General features: G+C 45.5%; 2 protein-coding genes across 5 annotated transcripts; one reads left to right on the plus strand and one right to left on the minus strand.

Moving 5' to 3' along the window:
* Window positions 1-1356: 1356 nt before the first annotated feature.
* Window positions 1357-16587, minus strand: NKIRAS1 (NFKB inhibitor interacting Ras like 1). 3 transcript variants are annotated; one of them, XM_027880964.1, is made up of 5 exons: window positions 16548-16587; window positions 15421-15511; window positions 14607-14735; window positions 7309-7550; window positions 1357-4444 (listed from the first exon to the last, which is right to left on the minus strand). In XM_027880964.1, exons 2-5 carry the CDS (start codon window positions 15506-15508, stop codon window positions 4205-4207), a joined length of 699 nt encoding a protein of 232 aa, XP_027736765.1. In that variant the 5' UTR covers window positions 15509-15511; window positions 16548-16587; the 3' UTR covers window positions 1357-4204. The 3 variants fall into 3 exon arrangements, with proteins under 3 accessions (XP_027736765.1, XP_027736768.1, XP_027736767.1); XM_027880967.1 differs by having other exon boundaries at window positions 15421-15497; window positions 16548-16583; XM_027880966.1 differs by lacking the exons at window positions 14607-14735; window positions 16548-16587 and having other exon boundaries at window positions 7309-7552; window positions 15421-15462.
* Window positions 16588-16664: 77 nt separating this feature from the next.
* RPL15 (ribosomal protein L15) lies at window positions 16665-22144 on the plus strand. 2 transcript variants are annotated; one of them, XM_027880969.1, is made up of 4 exons: window positions 16665-16765; window positions 18217-18398; window positions 19438-19574; window positions 21505-22144. In XM_027880969.1, the coding sequence occupies exons 2-4, from the start codon at window positions 18227-18229 to the stop codon at window positions 21808-21810; spliced, it is 615 nt and encodes a 204-aa protein (XP_027736770.1). In that variant the 5' UTR covers window positions 16665-16765; window positions 18217-18226; the 3' UTR covers window positions 21811-22144. The 2 variants fall into 2 exon arrangements, with proteins under 2 accessions (XP_027736770.1, XP_027736769.1); XM_027880968.1 differs by having other exon boundaries at window positions 16676-16765; window positions 18214-18398.
* Window positions 22145-25818: the final 3674 nt, after the last annotated feature.

Genomic DNA, 25818 nt, shown 5'->3' on the forward strand with positions numbered 1-25818 from the left:
GGAGAGGTGGATATATGGCCTCATATATGAAAGGAGAAGTAGTTAATGTATTATTTTATAAGCCAATCTATCTTTGTGAAAAGAATAAAGGGTTTAATCAGGACTTATGGTAACCTGTAGTGAAATACCTTAAGCTGTTTAACTGTAAGGTGTGGAATAGGAGTCACTCAGTGGATTGGTTGTATGTTGTGGGCTACTTAAGTCTGCATTTGTTACTGTGCTAATAAAAAGATGTTTAAAAAAAAAAAAAAAAGAAAATATTTCTGCTTAGTCCCTTGCTTTCCCTTTTTGCTAGGATGGTGTCTCTGAGTACACTTTGAGGATTACAGTATGGTTAAGGACAAGGGAGATCTGCAGGTGAGTGCACTGACTGCTGCTATTTTGGGAAGACAGTTCTCGCAACTGTTCCCTGTCTAAGTGTTGTGCAGGGGCATGGTAACATGCCACAGAATCCACGATAGTTACTTTTTAGCTTAAGTTTTCACAGCATTGCCTCTTGAGGAGTGACATGTTGTGTGAAAGTACAACTGGAAAAGTGGAGGCAATCTAGAAGGGAAAGAGGCAGGAGGTAAAAGGAAGGAAAAAAAATCTTGTTGCTTTTCTGATGGAGTGGCCTATTCGGACTTGGAAGAGGAGAAGGAATCGTGTCCTGGTAAGCTAGCAGGAGACATTGTAAAGGAGACTTAATCTGTAGATCCTTTAACTACCTATAAAGATTATCTCCTAGAGACATGGTGTTTACATCGAGGTGTGTAGCAACAGGGCAGTTAGTTGTGGATACGCGTTTCAGACCACTCCCTTAAGGCAAAGGCCGGAAGCACAGATTCATTTTCACATGGCAAGTACTTCACCTTGTGAAATTCTTCTGGGTGCCACGTGGTCATCTGCGCTCTTGGATTTGGGTTGGTACTTTAAAATAAATTCTGTATATATTTTATTTACATACTTCTCTTCCTAGAGATAGAGATACAGATACAGAGCCAATCTAACTTGGTCCAAAGTAAGCTGTTAATTAGAGGTGCCCTTTCCTTTGCTGGGTGGCTGTGGGTAGTAGTACCTACCTAGCCTCACCAGCTGAACTGCAGTCTTTTGACACAGTGTATGTTTTGGTGTATGAGGCCCCTCAGCTGTTTGGCTGTTTGATATGTAGCTACATCACACCAGGAGCATCTCTGGTCATCTTTCCCTCCTCTCCTTTACTGAGTAAAGATGTAAATGGCTTAATCTCGGTAGGGTTTTGCCAGCTTCTTGCTTTGTGCTATCAGGACATGCCAAATTAACTGTTGTAGCTGGTGGGGGTGACTGATCTGTACAGTATGTATTTAACAGGATAGAGGTTTAAGAAGAACAGAGAAAGATAGTTCAATTTACTAATTTATTTTTCTTCTTTTTAACAATTTTTCTCCATTATCTGGTGAAGGGACTCTAGCTTTGCAGAAGGTAAGTGATCCCAGTGACCCAGAACAGGGTTTGGGTCAGTGGAACAGTAAGAACAAATACGTGTTCTGCCCTTTAACTACTACGTTATACTCTGGACTTTAGTTATTAACCCTATGCAAAACTGTACTGCAGCAAGTTTCATTTTCACTCAGTACCAGCCACTGTATGTACATTGTTTGCAGAGGAGACACTACATTTTCCATCACTTGTCAGTAAAATACTATGGTATTTAGAATAGATGATTTGAGTGTTTAAAAAGCATCAGAATAAGCTTATGAAAGAAAACAGTGGGTGGTGGTTTCTTACGTGAATGCACTGGATGACCTAAACACATTTCTAGTGAATTTAACCAAATCAAAGATAACGTGTTTGCCTTTATGTAACATATTTGGAAAAAATGGCCTTAGTCATTTAGAAGATCCTTTCTGTCTTCCTTGTCTTAAAATATTGTCAAGTCCAGGAAGTCCAGGGGAGCAAGTGAACAAGCTACACTTCCACTGCACAGCTCTGGCAGCCTACAGGTGACATCAGTCTTGGCAGTAGAACTGGCTCTGAGTCTGCAGCATGCAGAGCTGGACAGGAACCAGTCATCTACATTCTTTCCATCTCCACGCATTTTAAGCTAATTCTGACTTGTCAACCTGTACTCCCCTTGCTTAAGGGTCAGCTTCAGTGATGATGTGATGGTAGTAGATGTCTTCACGTATTTTGATGCATCCAAAGCTGATTCAAGTCCAATCTAGAAGAAGGATTCTGCAGAGCTGCAGAAGGGCAACATGACCCAATCCTGGGTAAGAGGATGCAGCAAGGAGGTGAACCACTGCTGCTCTGAAGCCACCTCTGCTTCCCAAGCATGCAGGCAGATATGGAGTCTTCTGGGCAGGGAGAAGCGTGGAGTACACGTGTGTTCAGGAGGAAATGAGTGAGGAGGGACTGTCGTCCTGCAGCATCACTGGGGACAATGACTATTACTAGCCAGGTTGGAGGAGGTCATGCTGTAGTGCTTACTCAGCTGCAGTGTTGCAATGGAAACAATTGTACGTTTCTAGCAGGGCAGTGCAGGAGCTTGCTCATTCATAATTGCTCTCTTATCTTACTCCTTGGCCACAGCAATCCAAACTATATTGAGCAAAGCACATAAACAGTTTCGTCTACCTTCGTTATAATGGTAGGGATACCTGTTTCGTTTTTGGTGAAGTGTACTGCTGCTCTGACATCAGGAATGCTGACAGACTTTATTAATCAGTATTCAAGAAGAGCAATACTATAAGCTTAATTGTGATCATTAAGCACGCTATTTAGCAGTTATGACACTGCAAATACTGCTTGTGGTTTTGCTGATTCACAGTGAAATTCTCAGTATTTGTTCAAAACAGCACTCACATAAGTGAAAAATGCAGGAACTGGGTATTTAGGTTCACTCCCTCTGCCCACTTTTGTCTTCAAATATAAAGAAAAGGTAGCATCATTTAGAACATGAGGTTGTTAAGATGCCAAAAATTGGCCACCGCCTCCGGGAACAGTTGCTTGTTCTGTCCCTCTATATATATCCCCTTTTGTTAACTTTACTGACAGGCTGACCTAGGACAGCAGATTCCTGCAGCACAGGTTTATCTTTACCAGTGCTGAGTCAACACAGCACATGCAGTTGTGCTCCTGCTGCCGGACACTGTGTAGCGGGTTAAGTCCAGAGCCATGTGCACAGGTGTTTCTGGGTGTTTTCCATGGGGATATTCCCAAAAGGCAGCCTCATGCACTCCCTAGCCCGCTCTCTTGGAGCAGTAGAGCACTTTGTACCAGTTGTTATCTGGCCTGTAGCTTCGTACAGGGGGTGGATTGCTGCAGCTTGGCTGAGCAGCCGGGTAGGAGTGTTATGCAATGCACTAAGCAGAGCCCAGGCAGTACCTCCTGCATACAAAACTGCTCTGTATAATTTCTCAGTACAATTATCACCTATGTGAATGTGACTGATTTGTACTGGACATGCTGGAACAAACCCACATACAGCTATGTTGTCCTTCAGGTCGCAGTTAAATTAATGAGTGCTCTGAGAGCTTTTCTGGTTTGTACAAATGAGTTCTTGAGCTGGAAGCACTGATTGCCAGACTTTGTTGACGAGCTTTATGTCAGGGTAGATCTGTTCTAGTATTTCCCAGAAGATGTAGGGGGTGTTTTTGTATGATTTTGGGGATTTTTTTCCTTCCAGACACTAACAGAATATCAGTGGCTAAATCTGGTAATCATTTCTCCTTCCCCATATCCTTTTCCTACAACAAGACGCTGACCTCAGCCTTCTGCAGCATCGATATGCTTTGTGGCTTTATTTAAGGACAAGGTAAAAGAACTATTGCCATTTCAAACATATTGTCTCTCCAAATTGAATGCTTTATTGCAGATAATACTATTTGTGACTAGAGGCTATAGATCTGCAAGGCCACTGCTTAATGGTAAGCTTGTTGATCTGTCCCTCAGCATGGCTGTATCCAGGCATAGTAAAAGCCCCTAACAGAGAGGTGTCCATCTATCCCTTCTGTCTTCATAACCCTTGTTGCAAGGTAACTGCTCTCATGAAGAGTTTTTTTAGGCTTTTACCACCAGCGACTTTTTCAAGCCAAGTCTGTGAGAAGGAAGGATACCTCTTAGCTATAAGTTTGCTGATTTTATTGCTGAATGAGATTATTGCTTTAAGTGAAACTGCAAGAAGCAAATGGCACAAAAAGGACTTAGACTGTGACCTGGCAGCAGGAGACAAAGCTAGCCTAGCCTAGTTATCACAGTTATTCCCTTTGCTCTTCCTTCCAGGCAAGGGAAACGTTGATTTGTTCTGGGACTGGGACAGTTTGCTAGCTAAGAAGGTGAAGGGTTCAAGCAGTGTTTTCCGATCTGTCACAGTCACTTCCCACAGTCTCACTTTCTCAGCCCTTGCCCATTGCTGTGCTGCTTCTGTTTCCACTTGCCTTTGGTCCAGGAGGTCAGTTTTGTTTCCCAAGACAATAACTGTTACCTACAAACCAAAGGAGAAGGGTGAGCTTTACATCAAAACCATCCACGAGTCACAATCAATCCTTTCAAACAGCAGGCAAGTAGCTACACAGTTCAGACCTGTCCTTTAAGTTAGCCCTGGCACAAGGTAAGTTGCACGTAGTTTGGAAGATCAGGGTCTGGGATTTGAATTAGCCTCATCTACTTGTGGGCTGGGATGTTGTTTTCATGGTAGGATATGCAGGACTTCCCCCTTCTCCCCACCCCGCTCCCCCCGCCAATTGCTTGGAAGGGAAACAATACCCAAGAGATCCGAAGTTAAACAGGTTGATTCTCCGCTTACTTGGCAATTGAGCTGTCCTAGGCAAATGATAAGAACGTGACGTCTGAGTAGGTCAGAGCAGCAGATGCTTGAGAGATGAAAAAATGCATGGCAGCAGAGAAAGCCTGGACCCCACAGCTGTGGATTTTGCCCTGTTTGTTTCTTTTCCAAGCCCCAGCCCACAGTATAAATAAAGCCAACCATGCCAGTGGCCCGGGCAGGCTGGGCTGCTGGGCCCCTCTCCCAGCCCAGTCCTGCTGGCTGTCCAGCCCCAGGCACCAAGAGCCACCGGAGGGACCGAAGCAGGGACAGCCTGCTGAAAGGGGCAGATAAGAGCCAGCACCATCCCCTGGGAAGCAGTTGGAAGAGTAGCTGGTTATTAGCCAAGTAGAGCAGCACAGCGGTATCAAGTCAGTCATAGTTGTAAGGATCCATCAAGTGACTTCGGTACGACCTGAGGCAGTACAGGGTGGCTGAGCTCAGTAGGTATATGCAGCCTTCCCAGTATTTCAGTTCTAGGAAGTGCTGAAAGTAGTGCTGGACACGTGAAGTTACTGCTCCTCCTTACTTTAAGTTAACCGTTTTCTAAAAATGTTTTACCAGCATGAGCTCTTAGGGGAAGTCATGCCTACATGTACAGTTCAAGGTCCTTAGTCAGACTCTGGTCTCATCTCTACACTAGTGGTTTGACAGAGATCAAGTCATAAAGTCCTCTCTTAATGATGATTTGTGGGTTTTGCTGTGGCCACACCTGCTTGCTCTTTCCTGTTCATCAGGCTAACTCCAGGATGTCTTCTGTTTCTTTCCAGCTAGAGCAGTTTGTCCTGTTCCTGTGAGGTCTGAGGTTTCCTTTCTTTTCTATAGCATTCCAGGGTGTTTGAAAAAATGCTGTTTGGGGGTTTCTTTCCCCCTGTGTGAAGGCTTTGAAAGGAGCTATAATATTCATGTGCATTTACCACATTATTCAACTGAATTTTAGCTATGGGTAAGCCCTGTCAGTATAACAGACACAACCTCTATTTAGTGTAAAACTTGGCCAGACTTTAGGGTGTGTGCTGGAGAGCCCCCACCACCAGCAGAGTCAAGGAACCAGCCATCAGTGCCTTCTGTCAGCTACCACACAACAGGGGATGGTGCCGCTCAACAAGTTGAAGTTCTGCCAGCTCAGAAGCACCACATGTGGAGATACATCCCCAATTCAGTTAAGGATTCATTCTAGCAGAGCCCAAACTTTAAGTCATAGAATTGTTAATCCACTGATTAACAGCTATCTTAAGATAGGACTCTTGATCTCACCTTCTATGCTTCAAAGCCTACTTTATATGGATTAGAAATCAAAGGAATGAAACTAATTTATCCATTTTATTGTGGGCACCACTCTTTTGACTATGTCATCCTCAGTCAAAATCACAAAAGGATAAGCAAACTAACTGTCTTCTAAAATACCTGCATGAAATGAGAGAGAAGTTCTGACAGGTAACACAGAACAGCGGGATGCAGATCCTGTTGGAGCTGTGATTCCCTCTCCTCATTACAACATGCTGTAGAGTAACAAATCAGGGCCCTCACAAAACACAGCAACACAGCACCTGGGAAAAATTTCCTGCTTGTCCACCTTTCCTTGCCCTGCAGGGGAGTTATGATTGACTCTTGTATCCCTGATATACGTGACAGTCTGCAGCTCACACCAGCCCTACCAGCTAACATACCTCTCCTGTGACTGCACATTCGTTCTGCTGTCAAACTAGAGCCTGCCTTCCTCTACCACCCTGTGTGCTGTCAGTACAAAGCAAGTAATATTTTTGGAAAGTCTCTCCCTACCATTATCCAATTAATTCTTCTTGCACTTTTTTTTTCCCCCCGAACAGCATAAACCAGGCATTTGGAAAGCTGTAGGCTAAAGACTTTTAGCAGAGAAAACTACTTGAGAATATAAAGATAGTGTAGGAAAAGCCATAATGCTAATGCCACACGCAAGTTATATTTGTTTAGCTAAGCTGGAACACTGTCAGCTGAAAACACTAGCTGCTTTCTGAGGGAAAATAGAGCAGTCATTTCACACAATTGAATTGATTCAATATGGTTGTTAAAATACATTAAAGCTGCTTTGCCAATTGACTAATGTCTGGGAGACCCATTGTCAATTACACTAGTTTGTAAGCCATCAAGTACATGAATACAAAACAAACAAAGATAATGCCCTTTGCTATATTATTCTATGCACTTGACTTCCCCTGTACAATATCTAAGAAAACATAAGAGCTGCACTGCTGTAGACCATATGTTTTATTAGTCGTAAGTGTCCTGGTTGGTGCATTCAGCTGACTGAATTTTAGCTCTACTAGAGGAAATGAGGAAGAGAAAACAAAAAGCATTATTTTGAATGACCTGCATGGCATGTGAATTAGACTTCTCCACCATGAGAAAGCTTTCTTTTGCTGGGTTGCCCAAGGCTGTGGGTACATTTGTTTTCCTTTGTATGCGAGTTTTACAGAAGCAAAATCTGTTCTTTGCCATCTTAACTTCACATCACTAGTATAGCATTTAGCCAACCATGCATTTACCTCCTTTTTGTCCCTAAAGACATCGATCTCCTTTTTGAGCAGTTCGACTCTTTGGAAGGCTTCAAGGCTGGTCACAGCATACACCAAAACAAAGCCATCAGCAACAGAGAAATAGTGTTTTGGCAATTCTACGCCCTCCTGCAGACCTCTGGTGTCATAAAGCCGTAACTGTTCCTTCACACCTCGGTCTGTCTCCACTGATGCCAAATACACGTCTTCCATCGTGGCACCCTCTTCTAGGCCTGTTTGAAAACAAGCAGGAAAGTTCAACTGCTATAGGTAAAGCACCACTATAATAATTATTTGCAGGACAGTGAAATTTCACCCCACAGTAGCTTTCAGTGCATGTTTTCTTGTGTGACTTGACTTGGACCCAACCTTGCCTGGCATTCCCATGGATGGCTGTATTCATAGATGACCACACTAGCTATTTCCAATAGCACCACTGTAAATGCAACCACCTAATGCATAAGCACCTGATTATGCCTGTAAAATTAATCTATACAACATGCACATTCAGAATAGGATAAGATGTGCGTTCTCCCCCCAGGTTTTCCAAACTCCAACCACCCAGTGTACCAGTTCTGTGCCAGACATGCTGCAAACAGGCCTGCCCGAACATACCCTTTTGGAAGAACAGCTGAGAAACACCAGATAGTCAAGTACTAACATCATAAGCCTACTTCTTTGTTTCATAATGAGCTGGATCACACTGCAGAAGCAGCAGCCAAAGGAATGATTCTGGAAATGAATGTGCATTGGTGGTACATCTAACCAAGTGAAACCAAGCCAGAAAGGGAAGGGGATGTTTGCATACAAAAAAAGTTGCATGCTCTATTTACTCAAATGCACAGTGAGCTTTTTCCATCCCTTAGGGATTTAAAATGACTCAGATTTGCTAATAGGAGCAAGTTCATTTACGGCAAGGTAAGAGCATGCACAAGGTAATAAGCTTTGATATGTGTATCAGCTGTTCCATGGTGACTGTCCACATACTGGCCCTCCTTCCCTCCTCCTCTCCCCATGATAAATGCAAGGTAATTCAAGGCAGCTTGCTTTGAACTAATTTAAAGCATTTTTTTTTTCCCAAGACAAACCTGGAAACATATAAATCACCTTAGCTTTGTGTTCCTCCTGGATGCAGGTGCATAAGGCTACAGGTCCAAACAACTTCTGTATAGTGTAGCTGGGCCCCTTTCAGAGTTGATTTTAAGTATTCATATAAACCCTCTGCAATCCATGTTTTTGCCTCCACTGCACTCCTATATACAACTGTTTGCTGTTGCAGGGCTACAGTAATGAGTCCTGCATTATTCTCTTTGTCTGCCAGAAAGGGACCATTTTAGTGCATTGTTTAAGGAAACACGAGGGATTATCTGGCCTGTGAAAATAAGGATTCTGCTATGTTCAATGACACTATTCAAAATACTTCACATCGACAAACAAGCTAAAGAATTCCACCCACGCTGATGGTTTCCCCTGATGTATGCAGCATTCCTGTGCAGGAAAGTGGCACAAGCTGTTCTTTTTGCCCCTCTCTGCGCAGTCTGCATAGATCAAACTCTTATTAGGTTTCCAATGATTTAATTTATCTTGCCTCCAAATATAGCCGTGCTAATGTGTGGGAGCAAAACTAAGAAGGACAAAACAAAGGTTAATAAAAAAAGGAAGCACACAAACACATTTTGTGTGGTTGTAGAATGTGTTATAGGGGTATTTTTAAAGACTGAGGTAGTAATGGAGCCCTTTCTGGATATAGCACTGTTGTACAGACATAGCACTATATTCTTGCTCTGCCTCGTTGCATTGTACAGACGGGTCAAGGAAATATCTAGCATCAGTAAATACAGCTTTGGCAAGAAGGAATGAACTATAAGTACCTAAATTTTCTTTTTAGAAATCAATTAATAATGTTGTACAGTTTTTTATCATCTAAATGCTGCACTGTAATTCAATGACACCTATTATATCCATGTTATCCTGTGACAATCTCTTCCTAATGGCATTAAAAGCAGCAGTGAAAATTATGTTTTTTAACACCTTATTTGAAAACGAAGAGGAAAATTTAAGACCTGGGATTTAATTCAGCAGAATAGAACAACAAATATTGATGTGAAATAGGGGGTGGGCACTTAGGAGGGATGTGGAATTTATGCACCAGTATCAAATTCCAGAGGTGAAATTTCACCTATGTGCACTGGGGGAGGCAGCAAACACAGATAATTTTTAGAAATACCTATGCCACGTTATGCAAGGCCTTGCTTGTAAAGCCCAGACCATGTAATAGCCACATCCTGCTGACAATGATATTTACACTTCTTGTTAGTACCGTCCCATTCAAATGCTTTCCTGGTATCCATTCAAACATAGTCCAGGCAAGTTGTTGCAAGACTAGCAAAACTAGTCAGTGTCCTAGGAAGGTGCTGGCACCATCCAACCCCTCCCTGCCACAAGAACCTTGGTTCTCCTTTCTTTCACTGGCATCCCCAGGCACACTCCCACCTTTGCCACCTGGGTGGGCAAGGGCAGTTTGTGCTGGGAAGTTACCGCCCTGCAGACTGCTGCCAGCTTTTCTTTGGAGGAGAGCACTACCGTGGGCCACCTTTCAGGTTCAGAAGTCACAGGGGTAAAGGGGAACTGACAAGACAGTGCACAATCTCACGCTTTCTTTGAAAACTAAAGGTGTAAAAAAGTTAGGAAGGGGAAGGAGGAATAGACAGGAGTGATGCCATTCTCTGGTACCTACTTAGTTGGTGCAAATCTTAGGAGAGGCAAAAGGGTCTTTGCATTACCGACTGCTGACACAGAGGAACTACAAGGGGAAGCCTCAGTCATAAATTGGATGGTGTTCAAACCTTTGTGGTTTCCCAATGAGGTAAAGAAAAGGCTCAATATACTAATGAATACTGCACACTCAGGCCTGGCATGGCAGATATATCACAAATAACAAAGTAAATCAAAATTTCAAAATGGATGGAATTTCTTAAGTTCACAATTGAATCTTAAACATAAATGCAGTGCAAATTTTGAGTCTTCTTAAGTACTTTTGAAGATCTCCTATGTAATCTCTTTTTCCCTTTTTCTGGAGATATTCAGCAAAAAGCTCCTAAAGCCTGCTATTTCTTATGTTTGTAAACTGCAGGATAAGGGGCTTTGCTTACTTAGGTCTCAAATGACAGTCTATCAGACGATCCCTGACTCAGAGAAGAGCTGGGCAGATCTCAAAAGGAGTGGCCTATTAAGATTGAGCTGCTAACAAGTAGCCAGGTTGTGACCTTCAGTCGCATACATTCAGCTCCGTTTCCAACTGTTTCAAAAATGCAAAGCTGACTGCACCTCTGTCATGAGGTAGTTTTAATTTAAGAAGCAAATATGTTAAAAGGTGTCTCTGCCTGTGGCAAGGGGTTTGGGAGGAGGTGACCTTTAAGGTCCCTTCCAACCCAAACCATTCTATGATTCTATGAATGCATAATTAGGTTAATCAGCCTCCACATCTCTGGAGCTGTATAAGCCAAAACCCCAAATCCCTCCAGCTGGACCAAGTGAGGCAAATTCTCTCATTATGGGTTCTACCACAGTAATATATGGTGTTTTCATTCCTACTTAGTAACAGGATCTGAAGTAGCTGCTTGTGAATAACCTGGCCATACCAGCTATTTACACAGCCAGGGAGGCAGAGATATGTGTTCTATAGGAAGAGTTCTTGTCTCCTCCTGTTGAGCTGATAGGCTTTACCATAGGTTTCAAGGTAAAGGCAGAAGGAAGACTCCTTTCAGCACCATCACTGAACAAGGACACTGTTTAAGGAAAAATAACTATCCTCTTTACAGATATGTCCCATGCCAAAGTTAGGGCAACAACTCTGCTGTTAGCCCAGTCAAGAGAGACCCAACCCCAACCTGCTCCAAGCTCCTTTTCATGCTGTTGTAGGGAGTGATAAGAGTCTTCCCTGAACCTCCTTTTGTCCAGGCTGAACAACCCTCAGTCATCCTCATGGGACTTGTGCTCCAGATCCTTCACCAGCTCTGTTGTCCTTCTCTGGACCCACTCCAGCACCTCAATGTCCTTCTGGTTGTGATGGGCCCAAAACTGAACACAGGATTCAAGTTGTGGCCTCACCATTGCCGAGTACTGCGGTACAATCACTGCCCTGGTCCTGCTGGCCACACTATTTCTGATACAAGCCAGGATGCCATTGGCCTTCTTGGCCCCCTGGCCACACTGCTGTGCATTTATATGTATCATATACATATGTGCAATTCTTAACAACTATTTGTCCTGACCTATGGCAAAATAGTCCCTACATAACTCAAAGCTAAATCTGCACCCATTTCAAACATCTCCTTTTCGTTTCTTTTCTGATTCCTTTTATTAGTTTAGCAAGGGAGTCTGCCATGCAATATGTACATTATTTTATGTGGCTCTGAGAGCATTTCTCATCTTCTTGCCCTCTCCCTTTGCACAAGGCAAAGAGCTTCTCTTGCAGTTTAAAGCCTAGCACAAAATCCAGTGCCACACATTGTTGCTCATATGCCACAGAGTTATTCCTCCCTCCTGAATACTTTTTCCTCTTTGACCCCAAGTAATCTTAGTGCCTTTGCAAGAGTGTTAGCTGGTGACCGTGTGAGCAGCAGTGGCACTTAGGGACTTCATCCGTGACAAGCCAGGGAGACTTGAAGGTGCACATTTTTCTAGGAAAAGAAACACAGTGCAACTGGGTTTACAGCACCATCACCAAGCACATAGCCAGGAGCACAGGCTCAAAGCCAAGGGCTTTACATAGCAGTGTGAAACCTCCAAGGACTCCAATCACTTCCCTGGCAGCAGCTGTGTCTCCACTCTTTTTACAGGAAAGTCATCAGGAGGCACATGAGCACTGACATAGACACATGGCTGATTTACAGCCAGGAGGAACCCCTCGTGTCAATGGCCGTGACACTTCAGAGGATGGCACCAGACCTTGTGCTCTGAGCCTCCAACTAAGTTCAGGCATGCCTCTTGTCACTGGGAGGAGGATGTGCACGCCATCAAAATGGAAAGACTCCATGCATTGGCTCAGCAGTCCTCCCCACGGCTCCCCGGCCCTCGGACCGGCCACGGAGCGGCTCCTGACGTCAGTCAGGAAGCACAGGTTTTGAAACAGCTTGTGTCCATGTTGCCATGCCCGGTGAGCTGCCTTGCTGGTTGGCTCTGAACAGACAGGCTTTCAGCAAACACACTAGTCTTTTTTGCCTCCTGCCAAAAAGGCCAGAAGCCAGAATGTACATGTCAGCTTTCTGGAGCTCGCAAGCTTTAGGAAACGAGGATCATGATCCAGTAATCATGTTTCAAGTGTGGAAAGGTTACCCCTGCAATGATAGCACCAGCAATGGGTCTGTGCAGTTTAAAGCAGCTTAGCTAAGGAGCAATCAAAGACTTGCCATTCCTTGAACTCTGTCCTTGCCCAGTGAGACCCTCACAGTGGTGTCCTGCCTCTGCAGTTTGAGGGCTAAATCAGTAAAGAGTGGAAAAATAGCTGAAGATCTTATGGGAAACGTTTTCACCAGCCCATACTTCAGGCATCCTCTGCCACAACTGCCCATGTGCTGAGGAAGAGGCAGGGAGGATGATGATCACTCAGGAGGACTGCCAAAAACCCATCAATTTACCAGTCCACCCCCCAGAATGTGCCTGCTGGCCTGCACGAGGGACATCAAAACTGCTGGGCCACAGCCTCTCATCCTTTGAGGCTACATAATGAGTCCTCTCCATATCCTGATCTTGACCCTGCTGTTTGCCCTCTTCTCTGAATGTCTTGGGAATAAGATTTGACCAAAATCACAGAAACCAGGAGACTACCTTCTTCCTTCTCCCCAGCTGCTCCCTCCCTTTTCTAGTAATTCCAAAAAAATAAGAGCAGAGCTGCAGGAAAGGAAAACTGACTTTTTAAAGATGTGGGGGTGGAGGTCTGCGTTTCTCAATGGCCAAGATGGAACAGAGCGTTTGGGAGCGACAGAGGGACACCCACAGCTAAACTCCAGGCACAAGGTCTCCCTCCGGTTATGTCAGCCAGTATCCATGATGTTGTATAATCACGTACATGGCTGGCTCCATAAATAGCTCCTCTGATCAGCAACACCCGAATATCCTTCCTGCCTGGGTTGCTAATAGGAGGCAGGAATTAATGCAAGGCAATACGATTTAAGTAACGTGGCCTTGCTCATGCTGCTCGGGTGTCCCTGACAATCACCCAGCCCAGCGCGGAAGGGAGGCAGGTTGGTAGCACAGGGAAAAATCTTCAGCCTCAGGGTTTTGCAGCCTTCACGTTGAAAGCTACACGGGGCTACGTGCGTGGCGCTTGGTAGGATGCTGGAAACAGATGTTGCTGCAACATTAGAGGAAATCCTCCTTTTAAACACGGGTATTAGCACGCAGTTCAGTATCACGCTTTGCCAGCAAATTCCTCCCATCCACACATTTTAAAGGTGCAGTGCTGCAAAGCACCATTCTAGAAATCCTGGTGTATTTGCAGTAACTTATACCAAGGTCTAATTTAACAACTCAAGAAAAAGATACATACTGATTGAGCATCTTCTGTCAAAACCCTGGTGCCACCCCTTGTTTCTGGGTGAGGCAGGAAAAATTTGTCAACTTAATGATCATTGCCCTTCCTCTCAAAGCCAAGTCACGTGGAAACTGAGGGAAACATGCCGGTTTTGCCTTTGTTCCCTTTCTTTTGTGCACAGCAAATCTCAGACACCCCTGCTCCACTGTCAAGTCTGTTTTCCACAGTAGGATTTCTTTGAGAGCTGAGATGCCTGGCCTTCAAGTTCAGCACAGAATGTGGAACGTAAAGCTGAGCTGTTTTTCTTGCCAGAGCTTTGATTAAATGTTAGCCAAAACCAAGCAAAATAAAGCTTTTAGAAGATGAAACAAAAGTCTAAACAGTGTCTCCACTCATCATGTGACATCTATTTATTTTTCAGGCATCTATGGCATCCTTCAGGGAACGAGATATTTCTTATGTAAATAGGCAGCAAGCACATCACCTACTTTCTTGTGTTTGTTTCTTTTTAAACATTCACGTGTTTTATTACTGGGAACATCGCGGAAAGGGTTATTCTTCAAGGCTCTTTTAAAAATCTGCCAGTAAGTGACTACGAATTTCAAGAACTGACCAGAGGTACAACAAAGCCACATTAATTTTCTCCTTCACCTCAGTGCAGTTGAGAGTCCTCAGTTACTGGTGTTTTGGGGCCCACATAGAACAAGACACTGGAAAAGGAAACAACCTCCCCCCAAAAGTAAAAATGTCTCACCAACAGTATGCTTTCCATAGAGAAGCTGCTCCAAAATCGCAGTCTTTCCTACTGAGGCCATTCCACAAACCACCACTTTGTAGCCCTTCCCCATCTTTCCTGAGGGAGCAGAGTCGGCAGGCGAGCCCTGTGCAGACACAGGAGGCTGTTAGCCTGGCACAGCGGCAGGGATTGGCTCCCGGCGGGAGCAGAACCCACGGAAAGCGAGAGGCAAAGCACGAAGCAGCAAGTGACTGGGAGGCACAGCTCCCTCCCAGGCGCTCGCCAGAGACTGATATTTTTAGGACTGGAGTTTCCTCCCACACCATTTTTTAAGGTTTTTAGGCTACTGCCAGTGGTGCTGATGCCTGCCTGCAGCCTCGATGCCTGTCCTGTCAGGCTCAGGGAGGCTGTGAGTGATTCGGTGTGGAAGGCCCCGGGGGCAGTGGCTGTGTTGCTTGGCATGTGTGTAACACTGTGTGATTGGGCTGCCTGGCTTTGCAGTGGGCCTGATGGTACCTGACGGTACCAGGATGGTTCTGGAAATGCAAGAAAATGGTGGTTCCCTCCCTTTTATTTCACCCACAGAAAACTTTACGGACTAGGGCCTACAAAGCAGGAGTGTTAAAGGCAGAAGTACAGGAAAGCAAATGGAGAAGCAGGGTTTTTTCAGTCTGCTTTAAATCAGTTTGGATGGCTGGGGGTTGGTTTTAGCAGGAGGTGTCCAGCAGCCAGGGGCAGTTCCCTCTGCCAGTGAGCCATGGCAGGGCAGCAGGCCCCAACTTGGTTTGTTGTTTGGAGCCATTTGCCACAGAGAGAGATGAAGAGTACCTTTTTTTTTGGATGAGGAGGGGCTGGTGTTGTCCTTCTTCAATTCGTTTAACCGGGTAGCACGTCACAAGCCAGGGTGCTCTGCAAAGCATACACTGAAAAACAGAAAGGTCATCCTGCAGCCAGAGGCAGGAAGGAATTGCAGGCTGCGAAAGCCTAACTCATAGAAACATAGAATGGCTTGGGTTAGAGGGGAGATTAAAGATCCTCTCCTTCCAGCCCCTCTGGCACATGCAGGGATGCCACCCACCAGACCAGGTCACTCAGTGACGCTGTGTACAGGAGGGATGGGAGGAGATTGATGGGTAAAGTCACGACCTTGGCCCCAGCCTGGGGCTGCTCATGCTCACCATGTCAGGAAACATCCCCCAGGGCTGCAGCTCTGGGGGCTCCTTACCCCTTGCCCCCTACTGAAAAGGTTTGGGAATTGGTTTTAGGGCTTTTTCAGCCCTTAGGGTTTATTATTTGGAATAGAATAGAATCATCAAGGTTGGAAGAGGCCTTCAAGATCATCCAGTCTAACCACCAATCCAGCACTATCCCTGTAACCCCCAAACCACATCACCCAGATCCAGACGCCTCCTTAACACCTCCAGGGATGGTGACTCCACCACCTCCCTGGGCAAACCATTCCAATGCCTGACCATTCTAACAGTGAAATTTTTTTCCTAATAGCTAATGTGAATCTCCACTGTCGCACCTTAAGGCCACTTCCTCTGGTCCTCTCGCTGCAGGCACCACAGCAGAAGAAACTGACCCCCCACCTCGCTATAATCTCCTTTCAGAGAGTTGTAGAGAGCAATAAGGCCCCGCTGCTGAGCCTCCTCGAGACTAAAACAAACCTCCATCCCCCTGCAGCCGTTTCTCATCGTCGCGTGATTTCTTTAATTATTATTTTAGAGTTGTTTTTTTTGTTTTTTTTAAGGTTTCTTTTGTGGGATTTTGAGGAAAGTCCCGTCGCCCCCCCCCCCTCCGCCCCGCCCCCTTCCCCCCAATCCCTACCCTGGGGGTGGGGGGAGAGGCTGGAGGGGGTGTTCCCAGAGGATGCCGCATCCCGCCGAAGCCCCTGTCCCAGGTCCCGGCCCCCGCGCGCGCCCGCGCCCCCGCCCCCCCGCGCGCGCGCGCGCGCACCTGGGCAGAGCCTCGCGCCGGGCCCGTTGACTCCGTGCTGGCCACGCCTCCTCGCTCCCATTGGCGGGCGAGGGAGGGCCGGACAGCGCGGGGGGGCCCCCCGCGCCCGCCGGGACTGCATCACCCATGAGGCGCCGCGGCGGCCGCCGGAAGCGCGGCCCCGCCGCAAGGGTTTGCGGGGAGGAAGCCCCTTCTCTTCCGGTGCCGGGCGCCATCAGGTGAGGGAATGTTCGGCGCGCGGCCTTTCTCTCCATCCGCGCCCATCCCGGGGTCCCGCCGCACATTCCGGGATCCCGCCGCGCATCCGCCTGCTCCCGGGCCGCGCCGGGCTTCTCCCGCGGCGCGGGCGCCCTGCCAGGCCGGAGCGAGGGGGAGGGCCTGGGTGCTGCGCGCCGCGGTGGGGCGGGAAGGGGAGGGGAGGAGGAGCGGCGGGGACACCCCCGGGATACCCACGGGGGGACAGTGGCGGGACGTGGCGGCTGCAGGTCGCTGACGGAGCCTCAGGCCGCGCTTTGGCACCGGGCTTGCGGTTCCTTCGCGGCGTTCTGTGAGATAACGAAGGGGAAAAAAGGGGGGCCTCCAGGGGGATGGGAAGGGATGAGCCGTAGCCGGGCAGGTTCGGACACGAGGGGTATCCAAATCGCACACGAGCTGGATTTGTTTATTTTCCTTTTAATGTAAATAAAATGGACTGCGTGTTCGTGGTGGTGAGTTGGGTGGGGTTTTGATGGAGTGCAGGTACACGTGCTGGTTGCTGCAGGCATGTGAAACCTCAGGTTTCTAGGGAACCAGCAATAAACGTGATGAAAATATAAAGTAATGCTTATAAACGTGATGAAAATATAAAGTAGTACTTGATTTTTGAAGTGCCTAGAGCTTTTCGAAAGTATTCGACTCAGAGAAAAGGAGGTTTGTAAAAGGGGCAAAGTAGGAACCTCGTGTTGACTCCTTGCTCTGCTGAAGTCAATACAAATTGACCCTGATAGTACTTATCAGAAATAACTTCTAAAAATTAATTTAAAACAAAAGGCATCTGTGGAGCAGAGCACAGGCTCAGATGTCACCATCAGTAGGACGCTGAGCTATGGCACTTCTTTTTTTGCTCCGTGTGTGACACAAGCAGTACACCTCACTTTGCTTAAAGCAGATGTGGAGAAAGGCCTTGTCTCTCCTGAGATGTGGGAGGCACGATGTGAGTAGCACGGAGAGAACAGAAGTCCCAAGGCAGTTCTTTCCATCTCTTAGGCAACTGTCAAGCTTTCACTTGCCAGTAAAACCTTAACTAAAGTAAGTGTTAAGAATAAAGACTACACTGTTTGCGCTCCCCTGGTTCTGTGTAGGTTGACATTTACAGCTCGTTTCAGGTGTTGAATGCTATTTTCAGTAGTATCAGACATAGCACATCAGAAACGTTCTCAGTGGAGGAGTTTTTAACACCTCAGGATGAATGAAAAGGAGGAAAATTGCCGGGAATGGTGACTGCTGAGGGGTTGCCAGGTGTGATCCCTGTTTCCAGTTGTGCCAGTGGTGCAGAGGAGCCTGTGAGCTCCCTGTCTTTTCTGTGGTGTTCCATGTGTGGTTTTACGCAGCATTGATGGTGGAAGATGCTCGGGTTTGGGATCCGGTTTTGGTGCTGTGTTGTTTTCACCGGCCTCTCTCTGTTCAGCAGGTAGGCAGACATGGGTGCCTACAAATATATCCAGGAGCTGTGGAGGAAGAAGCAGTCGGACGTGATGCGGTTCCTGCTGCGTGTGCGCTGCTGGCAGTACCGGCAGCTGTCGGCCCTGCACCGGGCACCGCGCCCCACCCGCCCGGACAAAGCCCGCCGCCTGGGCTACAAGGCCAAGCAAGGTAATGGCATGGAGAGGTGAAGTCCATGGATACAGTGGCTTTGACTTCTTTTAGGGTGACTCAATTGCGGCCTTCCAGTACCTAAAGGGAGCTGCGAGAGAGCTGGAGAGGGATTTGTACAAGATCGGGACAAGAGGGAATGGCTTCAAACTGAAAGAGAGTAGGTTTAGCTTAGATGTTAGGAAGAATGTTAGTGGTGAGATACTGGGACAGGTTGTGCCATCCCTGGAAGTTCAAGGCCACAGGGGATGGAGCTCTGAGGAACGTGCTCTAGTAGAAAGTGTCCCTTTCCATGTCAGGGGAGTTGGAACTAGATGATATTTCAGGTACCTTTCAACCTAGGCCATTCTATGATTCCATGACTGTTACAGCCACATGCACTTGAGTAAGCAAGATGGTGGAGTTTGTACTGTCATTGGAAAACAGTTATTGCTTAGGGAAGGAAGTGAGGAAAGTGGCCATTTGTGTGTAACTTGAGCAAATCCTTTTACAAAAAACAGTATGTTTATTCACTAGGAAAATAAAAAACCTGAGACTCAACAGTTCTGTCACCGTTCACCCAATCTGGTCATTTTTCAGCGATTAGATTTCAGCAGGGTTTGTGGACGGCTCGTGCTTCAGTGCTTTATGAATGATGCTAACAGAGTATAGGATTTCAGGGTTTGGGTGGTGGCTTTTTTGGGTGTTCTGGGGTGATTTTTGTCCTTTTTTAAAGAATTTTTTACATTTTGTAATCATTTTCCAGTATAGCTGTAGCTGTTCTTAGTCTGTTTGAGACTGAATATTGAAAAGGTGCCATAAGCTGTGGCTTGGAACCAAAAACTAGTTGCGAGAGGATATCACTTCCTTTACTCTGTTGTGATGAAAAGAATGAAAACATCCTGTACTATCCACCTCCAGCTGTAAGTTTTGGTGAAGGTTATTATAATGACTTTAATCTTGCAGCGTTTTATGTAAACGTTTGGGGATTGGAAATGCAGTATGGACATCAAAATTGCTGCCAGAATTCTCCTAGTTCTTACGTCGCCATTTCTTTCAGGTTACGTGATCTACCGTGTCCGTGTCCGCCGTGGTGGCCGCAAGCGCCCAGTCCCGAAGGGTGCCACCTATGGCAAACCTGTGCACCACGGTGTTAATCAGCTCAAGTTTGCCCGCAGCCTTCAGTCTGTCGCAGAGGTGAGTTTTTCTGGTTATTGCTAACAAATCTGGGTAGCAAGGTCTTAGTCTGTAAAAGCTGAAAATACAGACAAAAAAAAACCCCAAATAAGCTGTTTTTTTAATATGTTGAGTAAAAGATCTTGAATTCTTTCTTGGAGGTCTTGGGGAACCTTGGGAAACTTAGATGGCTTATTGAAGTTCATAGTGTATAATTCTAAAGTATGCCACAGTATTTGTAGTAAAAGTAGGTAAGTGGTACAAGCCACAGTAAATTAAAGAGTTAGGCATGGGAAATAAGAATTCAAATAGGCTAAGGTGTCTGACTTGTCAGTAAATCCCACCTCTGTTCCCTGCCATGTTGTTTGTATATCAGCTGTAGGTGATGGTCCTTTCACAAAGTAGAGGTGAGTTCCTTCCTTAAAGCCTGTAGCACCCGTTTGTGTTGTAGGAGTGGTGCCTGGTGTACTTGGCTGTATCGTAGGATCTGAGAGCAGCTGCCAGAGACTGTCTGGTTCTTTATAAAAATTGGGTACCCCACTAGCACACAGATTTATGGTGAAGTTATTTTTAGGTGAGACATTGTGTTCACAGTGGTAATGCGGAAGAGATGTGGTTGTCACCTTTACGAAAAACGTTTTTCAGTTCGTTAGAATTAATAGGGGGACTGCTCGTTTCCTTTCTGTCTTGAAGCAGAAGACTTTTCTGTTCTCAAGACTTCAGAAGTGTTCCCAAGTGACTTCATCAGGTTGAATATGGTGGGATATTTTTTTCAAGGAAAAAAAAATGCTTATTTGAAAGAAACACAGATGATGAGTTCAAGTTAAAAATGCAATTCTGTGTTATCAGTGCTCGTGGAATTCTCTTCATATATGCTATTCCCAGATACCTGATGGCTAATCACATGCTCACTTGAGGTGACAACTATGCAAGAGATTGTTTTCCCTCAGTTTTTAGCTTGGAATTTTCTCAATCTGACATACTCTCTCCTAGAAGACTTAAATTTTTCAGATTACAGAAATACACAGCCTTGATGGGAGCTCCCATCCCCACACAGAAGCTGGTCGAGGGTCGTTGGTGTTTCAGTGTTTCGTGCAGGTGTTGCTCTTATTCTAGAATAAGACAAGGACTTGAAAAAATGTTATTACATGTGCAGAAAATAGTCAATACTGTTTAATGGGAGCCTGGAGCAAGAGGGTTGGGATCACATTGGGGAAGCAGATGAATGGGTTCCCTTGGTTCATACTTTCCCATGGTGATGATAAAGTCGTACAATTAAACACACTGTGCTTTAAATAAGGAGCATTTCTGGCAGGACAGGCAGATGGAGTTGCATAATTGTTATTTTCTGCCTTGTTTTGGATTTTTTTAAACTAAGACTACTTCTTTCCAACCACAAGTGATGATAGGAATAGCAAGCACTAATATGCCAGCAGTGATACAAAGATTTGTTGCATCAGCTGTTCCTTTTCTCCTACCAGTACAGGCTTATTCTCTGCAGAAATGTCTTTCTCCCCTGTAGCTTTGGGTGTGCAAATTGATTGGGCTTTCATAACTTCCCACAGAAGATTGTTCTGTGGCCCCAAGTGGCAGCTTGTGCTCCTCTTGTCATATTAAAGTTACTTTTAACGCTGTATTTATTGGTTAGTTCTTCTGTGTAAAAAGAGTTCTTTCTTTTGTCAACCAAGCACCTTCCTGCTTATGTTCTTTAAAAGCTCATTCATGTAGGAATCCAGACAGTCTTTTTTTTTTCTTTTTTTTTTTTAACACAGCATTCATTTCAGCTGTTACTTTTCTTGCACCTTTGCAACTGGAGGGCGAAGAGTTCTTTCAGGAAAAGGGGATCTCTTGGGGAAAATTTAAATGTTATGTTTAAGTCATATCTTTCTGCATGAAGAGTGCCCTGCATCCATGGTTTTACAGACCTTTGCATTTATTTTTTTTCCCCTAGGAACGTGCTGGCCGTCACTGTGGGGCTCTGAGAGTCCTGAACTCGTATTGGGTCGGTGAAGATTCCACTTACAAGTTTTTTGAAGTGATTCTGATCGATCCCTTCCACAAGACCATCCGGCGCAACCCCGATACCCAATGGATCACCAAGCCCGTCCACAAGCACAGGGAGATGCGTGGGCTGACGTCAGCCGGACGGAAGAGTCGTGGCCTTGGCAAGGGCCACAAGTTCCACCACACCATCGGTGGCTCCCGCCGCGCCGCCTGGAGGAGGCGCAACACCCTGCAGCTGCATCGCTACCGCTGATCCTTGTAAACGGAACCGTCTAATAAAGCCGATGCGGATTCTTAAATTCCACAAGTGCTTCTGCTGCTTCTTAGTGTGTGTGCACAAGTGTAGAGTTCTCCAGGAGGTCCGTTGTTTCTGTAGTTTGTCAGGCTTTTGAAAATGTAAGTTGATGCTTAATGAAGGTTGTAGGCCCCAAGTTTAGAGTTCTGTGACAGGTTTCACTTTTGGTGAAGGTTGGGGTCTCTGTGTCCTATGCTTAGACTGAAGGCCAGCTTTGATCCTGTGCAGTGGGATATAAACTGAAAGTGCTTGTTTATTTTTTATAGGTGATTAAATACTCATGACAATTTTATTTTTCAAGTTCTGTTTTTTTGTACATCTTCAGTGTCGAACCAGCTCTTGGACCTCTCTTAGCTACAAACATTGTCTAAATTGGCTTAAGCCCAGAACAGAAGGGTAAAGCTTGCTCTGCTCATTTAAGTGCACAGTATTGTAAGTGTGGACACATCACAAAGAGCGATGAAGTTTTAGGCTGAATAAAATACTCAGTGTAGACTAGGTATTGCCTTGTCAAGATTCCAGCCTATTTATTTTGCAATGGAGACTATTTCTTAGATCTGCCTTTTGATACCAGAACAGAGAATGTCTCTGGTGTTAGAGAACTGCATTCTTATTTACTTGGTATGGTTAGGTGGTAGAGATAACCACATTTGGATGGCAGTTATGATCATAAATTAATTTAGTTTGGGCTGGTTTTTGTGAAATTACAGTGTTACCTTTCAGCATGAAGTCAGCTTGCACAGAAACACAGAGAATAACTGCACTTGCTAGTAAATTAGATGGATGGCTGTCGTAGCTTCCACAGATTCTGTACCACATCCATTGGGTTGTGATGAGCAAAAAGGTCAATAGAAGGCCCAAGAATTAGCTGTGTCTTCCTGGTCTTCCTGGAATTTCAATTTAGGATAAGAAATTATTTTTTTTTTACATTTTTTTATGCTGGGCTGGAATGTGTCAGTATTTTCCCTTCAGTTGAGAAAATCCACTTGCTACTTCCAGTTCTTACAGGAGGGTGGTAGTCTGAAGAAGAGATGTTTCGGCAGTGTGTTCCTCAAGCCAGGGAGAACAGCTCAAGGTAGCAATTCTTTCATGATGAGTTTGTTTGGCCCAAATAAGAAAAAATTCAAAAGGAATCTTCTGTTAAAAAAGTGCTGTCTACTCTAGGGAAGGGAGGTGTTTTTTACATTTCCTGTGAAGAAGCACTAGTTTTCTTGAGAGCAGCTCCTGTGATGGTGTCGGACAGGTACTGGAAGTTCCTCAGAGCACATTCGGTGAATGAGGTGGCTCATTCCAGGTATTTGAGAAGTCAGATTGCCTTAGCATCTTTTCCCAGTGGAAGTTCTTATGCTCTGTTAAATAGTGCTTTGTGTTTGAAGGGACATTGCAGTATTCACGTGAAGCGGAAAGGCTAATTATCTTTCACTAAAATCTGTATTTTAAAAAGGCAAAACATTGAGGAAGAACTTCTGGGGGGAGGCCAGTTGTTGGCTTGGGAAATCCGGGTTAGAGAGAGAAAGATCTCCACCTTTCCTGCTTGATTTTTGAACCTGTCGTGCAAGTCTGACAGATTGCAAGTAATCTGTTTTTCATAAGATTGTGGTGGAAAGCAGTCATCTGAGAAAGGAGTCCTAGGGAGAGGCTGTAACTTGAGTTGACCCTACCAAGGGTCTCCCTGAAACAGGGACTCTAAGGTATAGCTGAAGGAGGGCAGGGGAAGGGAGGAGGAAACATCAGGAATTTCACCAGTGATATCTATTAAGACATGGAGGAATCCAGTAATCTGTTTCCAAGCCACCTACTTAGCTCTGCTCGCAGGACTGATCATTTCTCAGTCTGAACAGGCATGTTTTGGATGTAATTAAAAGAGCTGTCTGGTTTCTAGGCAAGACAAAATTAATACCACAGTTAAACTGCAGAGAAATAGGGCTGTACAGTACCAGCCCGGTATTAAATGCTGTTGAAAATAAAGTTTACTGTAAGCTTTTATTAGGCTGGATTTCACTTTTGTATCAGCCGCCCAGATTAGCTAATCACTAAGTTTGTGGTGCAGGGTGAGGGCCAGGAAAAGGCACTATTTCTGCCCTCCTGAGGGGAGGAATGTGTAAAAAGATTGTGTGATTTAGGGTGTTCTTTAAATAAGCAAGTAGTAAACTCCCTTCCACATAGCTAAAAGAAGTGCTCATTACTTGGCAGCACTAGCTGTGTTGAAAAGCAGGGACTCAGTAATCAACAGGGAGTGTAATTGTTTCCTTGCATTGTCTCTGCGAGGCAGCTGTGTGCTGCTGGGCGAGGGACACGGGACTGCTGCCTGCAGAAGGCACAGATGCTGATGGAGGAGGCACTTGGCTCCTTCCTTGCAGCAGAAGGTCATGGGATTTCGCTGGTGATTTTGTGTGGGTCTTAGAATGAAGTAATTAGTGATGGGGAAGAGTTACAGCTCTACTTTCTCACTTATCTCTGTCCTTGTAATGCAGAAGTTGTTCACCAGCCTTGACCCAATAGAGAAAAGTGACTGCCTGTAAAGAGTTCCATACAGCTAATGAATTAAAAAGCTAGACTCTAAAAATAGAGCCTTATTCCTACTCTATTATCTACTCGCTCTCCGATATGGGAAAAAAACATCATAATTTTTGCCCTGAACATCTTTTTAGCAGCACACACAGATTGAGTTCTGAGAGTATCAAGCCAAAATATCCAGAGTGATGGAAACACAGCATCAGCCAGAAAAAAAGCAATTTGGATTTCAGTTGAACGCTTCTTTCTGAGGCTTTGAGCAAGCACCAGCTTTTTGATCCAATCCTTTTTAAGTAATTGCTTTAAATGTAAAGCTGTATGAAAGGATGGAGGGCTTGAGGGTCGTTCATGTGTCCAGGTTCTGAATCAACTTCAATTTAATAATTATACACTGAGTGTTTAGGTTGCAAAGTCTCATTCCCTACAGTTAGGAAGTGTCTGAGCTGCACTGCTTACACAATCTTTAATTCAGTGGTTATCCTGCTCTTGCTAATGTGCCAGAAGTGGCCCCTGGCAAAGCCAGGACTGGAACCCAGTTCTTCTGGGCCCCTTGTCACTGCCTGAAATTTAAGAGAGCATGCTTTTCTTCAGTATCAAATGATGTTCAGTGATGTAATTAAAGGCTCTTATGTAATGAAGATGACATTTAATCTCATTAAATACTGTCATCTCTCCATCATTCAGGGAAATGGAGACCTGGGGTATCCTGAAGATCAGGGAGCTCGATGGGAGCACATGAGTGATTAAATTAAGCCTGGCTCTGATAAGATCAACGCTGGCTGAAATTGCTCTCTCAGATGGCAGGTAGCCCCCTTCCAAGCCTGCTCCCTGCATTGCCTTCCTGGTGCCAGGCTTTGGAAGAACCCTTGCTAGTTAATACACTGGGCCCTGGCTGACTTGGTAGGGGTTTTGCAGTCTATCTCCTTGCAAAAGAGCAGTGGAGGAATGCCTCTGAACCCAAGCTGGCTGTCCATGTGCAAGCTGAGGAGTTCCCTTGGAAACACAAGAATAGAGAGGCACTTTGGGGGTGGGGAAGAAAAGCAGGAGAACAAAGAAGAGGACAAGTAAACTGGCTCTCAGTGGGGCTTGTTAGCACTCTGGTGCTGCCTGGTGCTGTAGAGGAGGCTACAGATGGCCAGGGTCACGCAGGGTTCATCAGCCAGGTCTGTGTGGTGCCGTCCCCACGGTATAAACCTGTCAGCACCCAAAGGTCCTCAGCACAGAATTAGCTCCACATGCCTCTGTCGCTGGAGTCAATCTGCTACCCCAACCCAGACAGCAGCTGCACTTCACCAGACCCAGAGCAGGAGGATGGTTCTCATTTGGTGCTGTGAAAGGCACTGCATCCATCACCATCTCCCAGGCCTCGTCAGCAGACTGTGTGTCAGTAGTCAGAGCAGCAGGCAGAAACCAAGACCTTGTTAACTCTACATCGTGTTCACACATGTAACT

This window comes from Empidonax traillii, unplaced genomic scaffold (genome assembly GCF_003031625.1).
Source record: "Empidonax traillii isolate 1590-97213 ecotype Southwest subspecies unplaced genomic scaffold, ASM303162v1 scaffold81:size2596050, whole genome shotgun sequence".
In the NCBI taxonomy this organism is placed as follows: domain Eukaryota; kingdom Metazoa; phylum Chordata; class Aves; order Passeriformes; family Tyrannidae; genus Empidonax; species Empidonax traillii.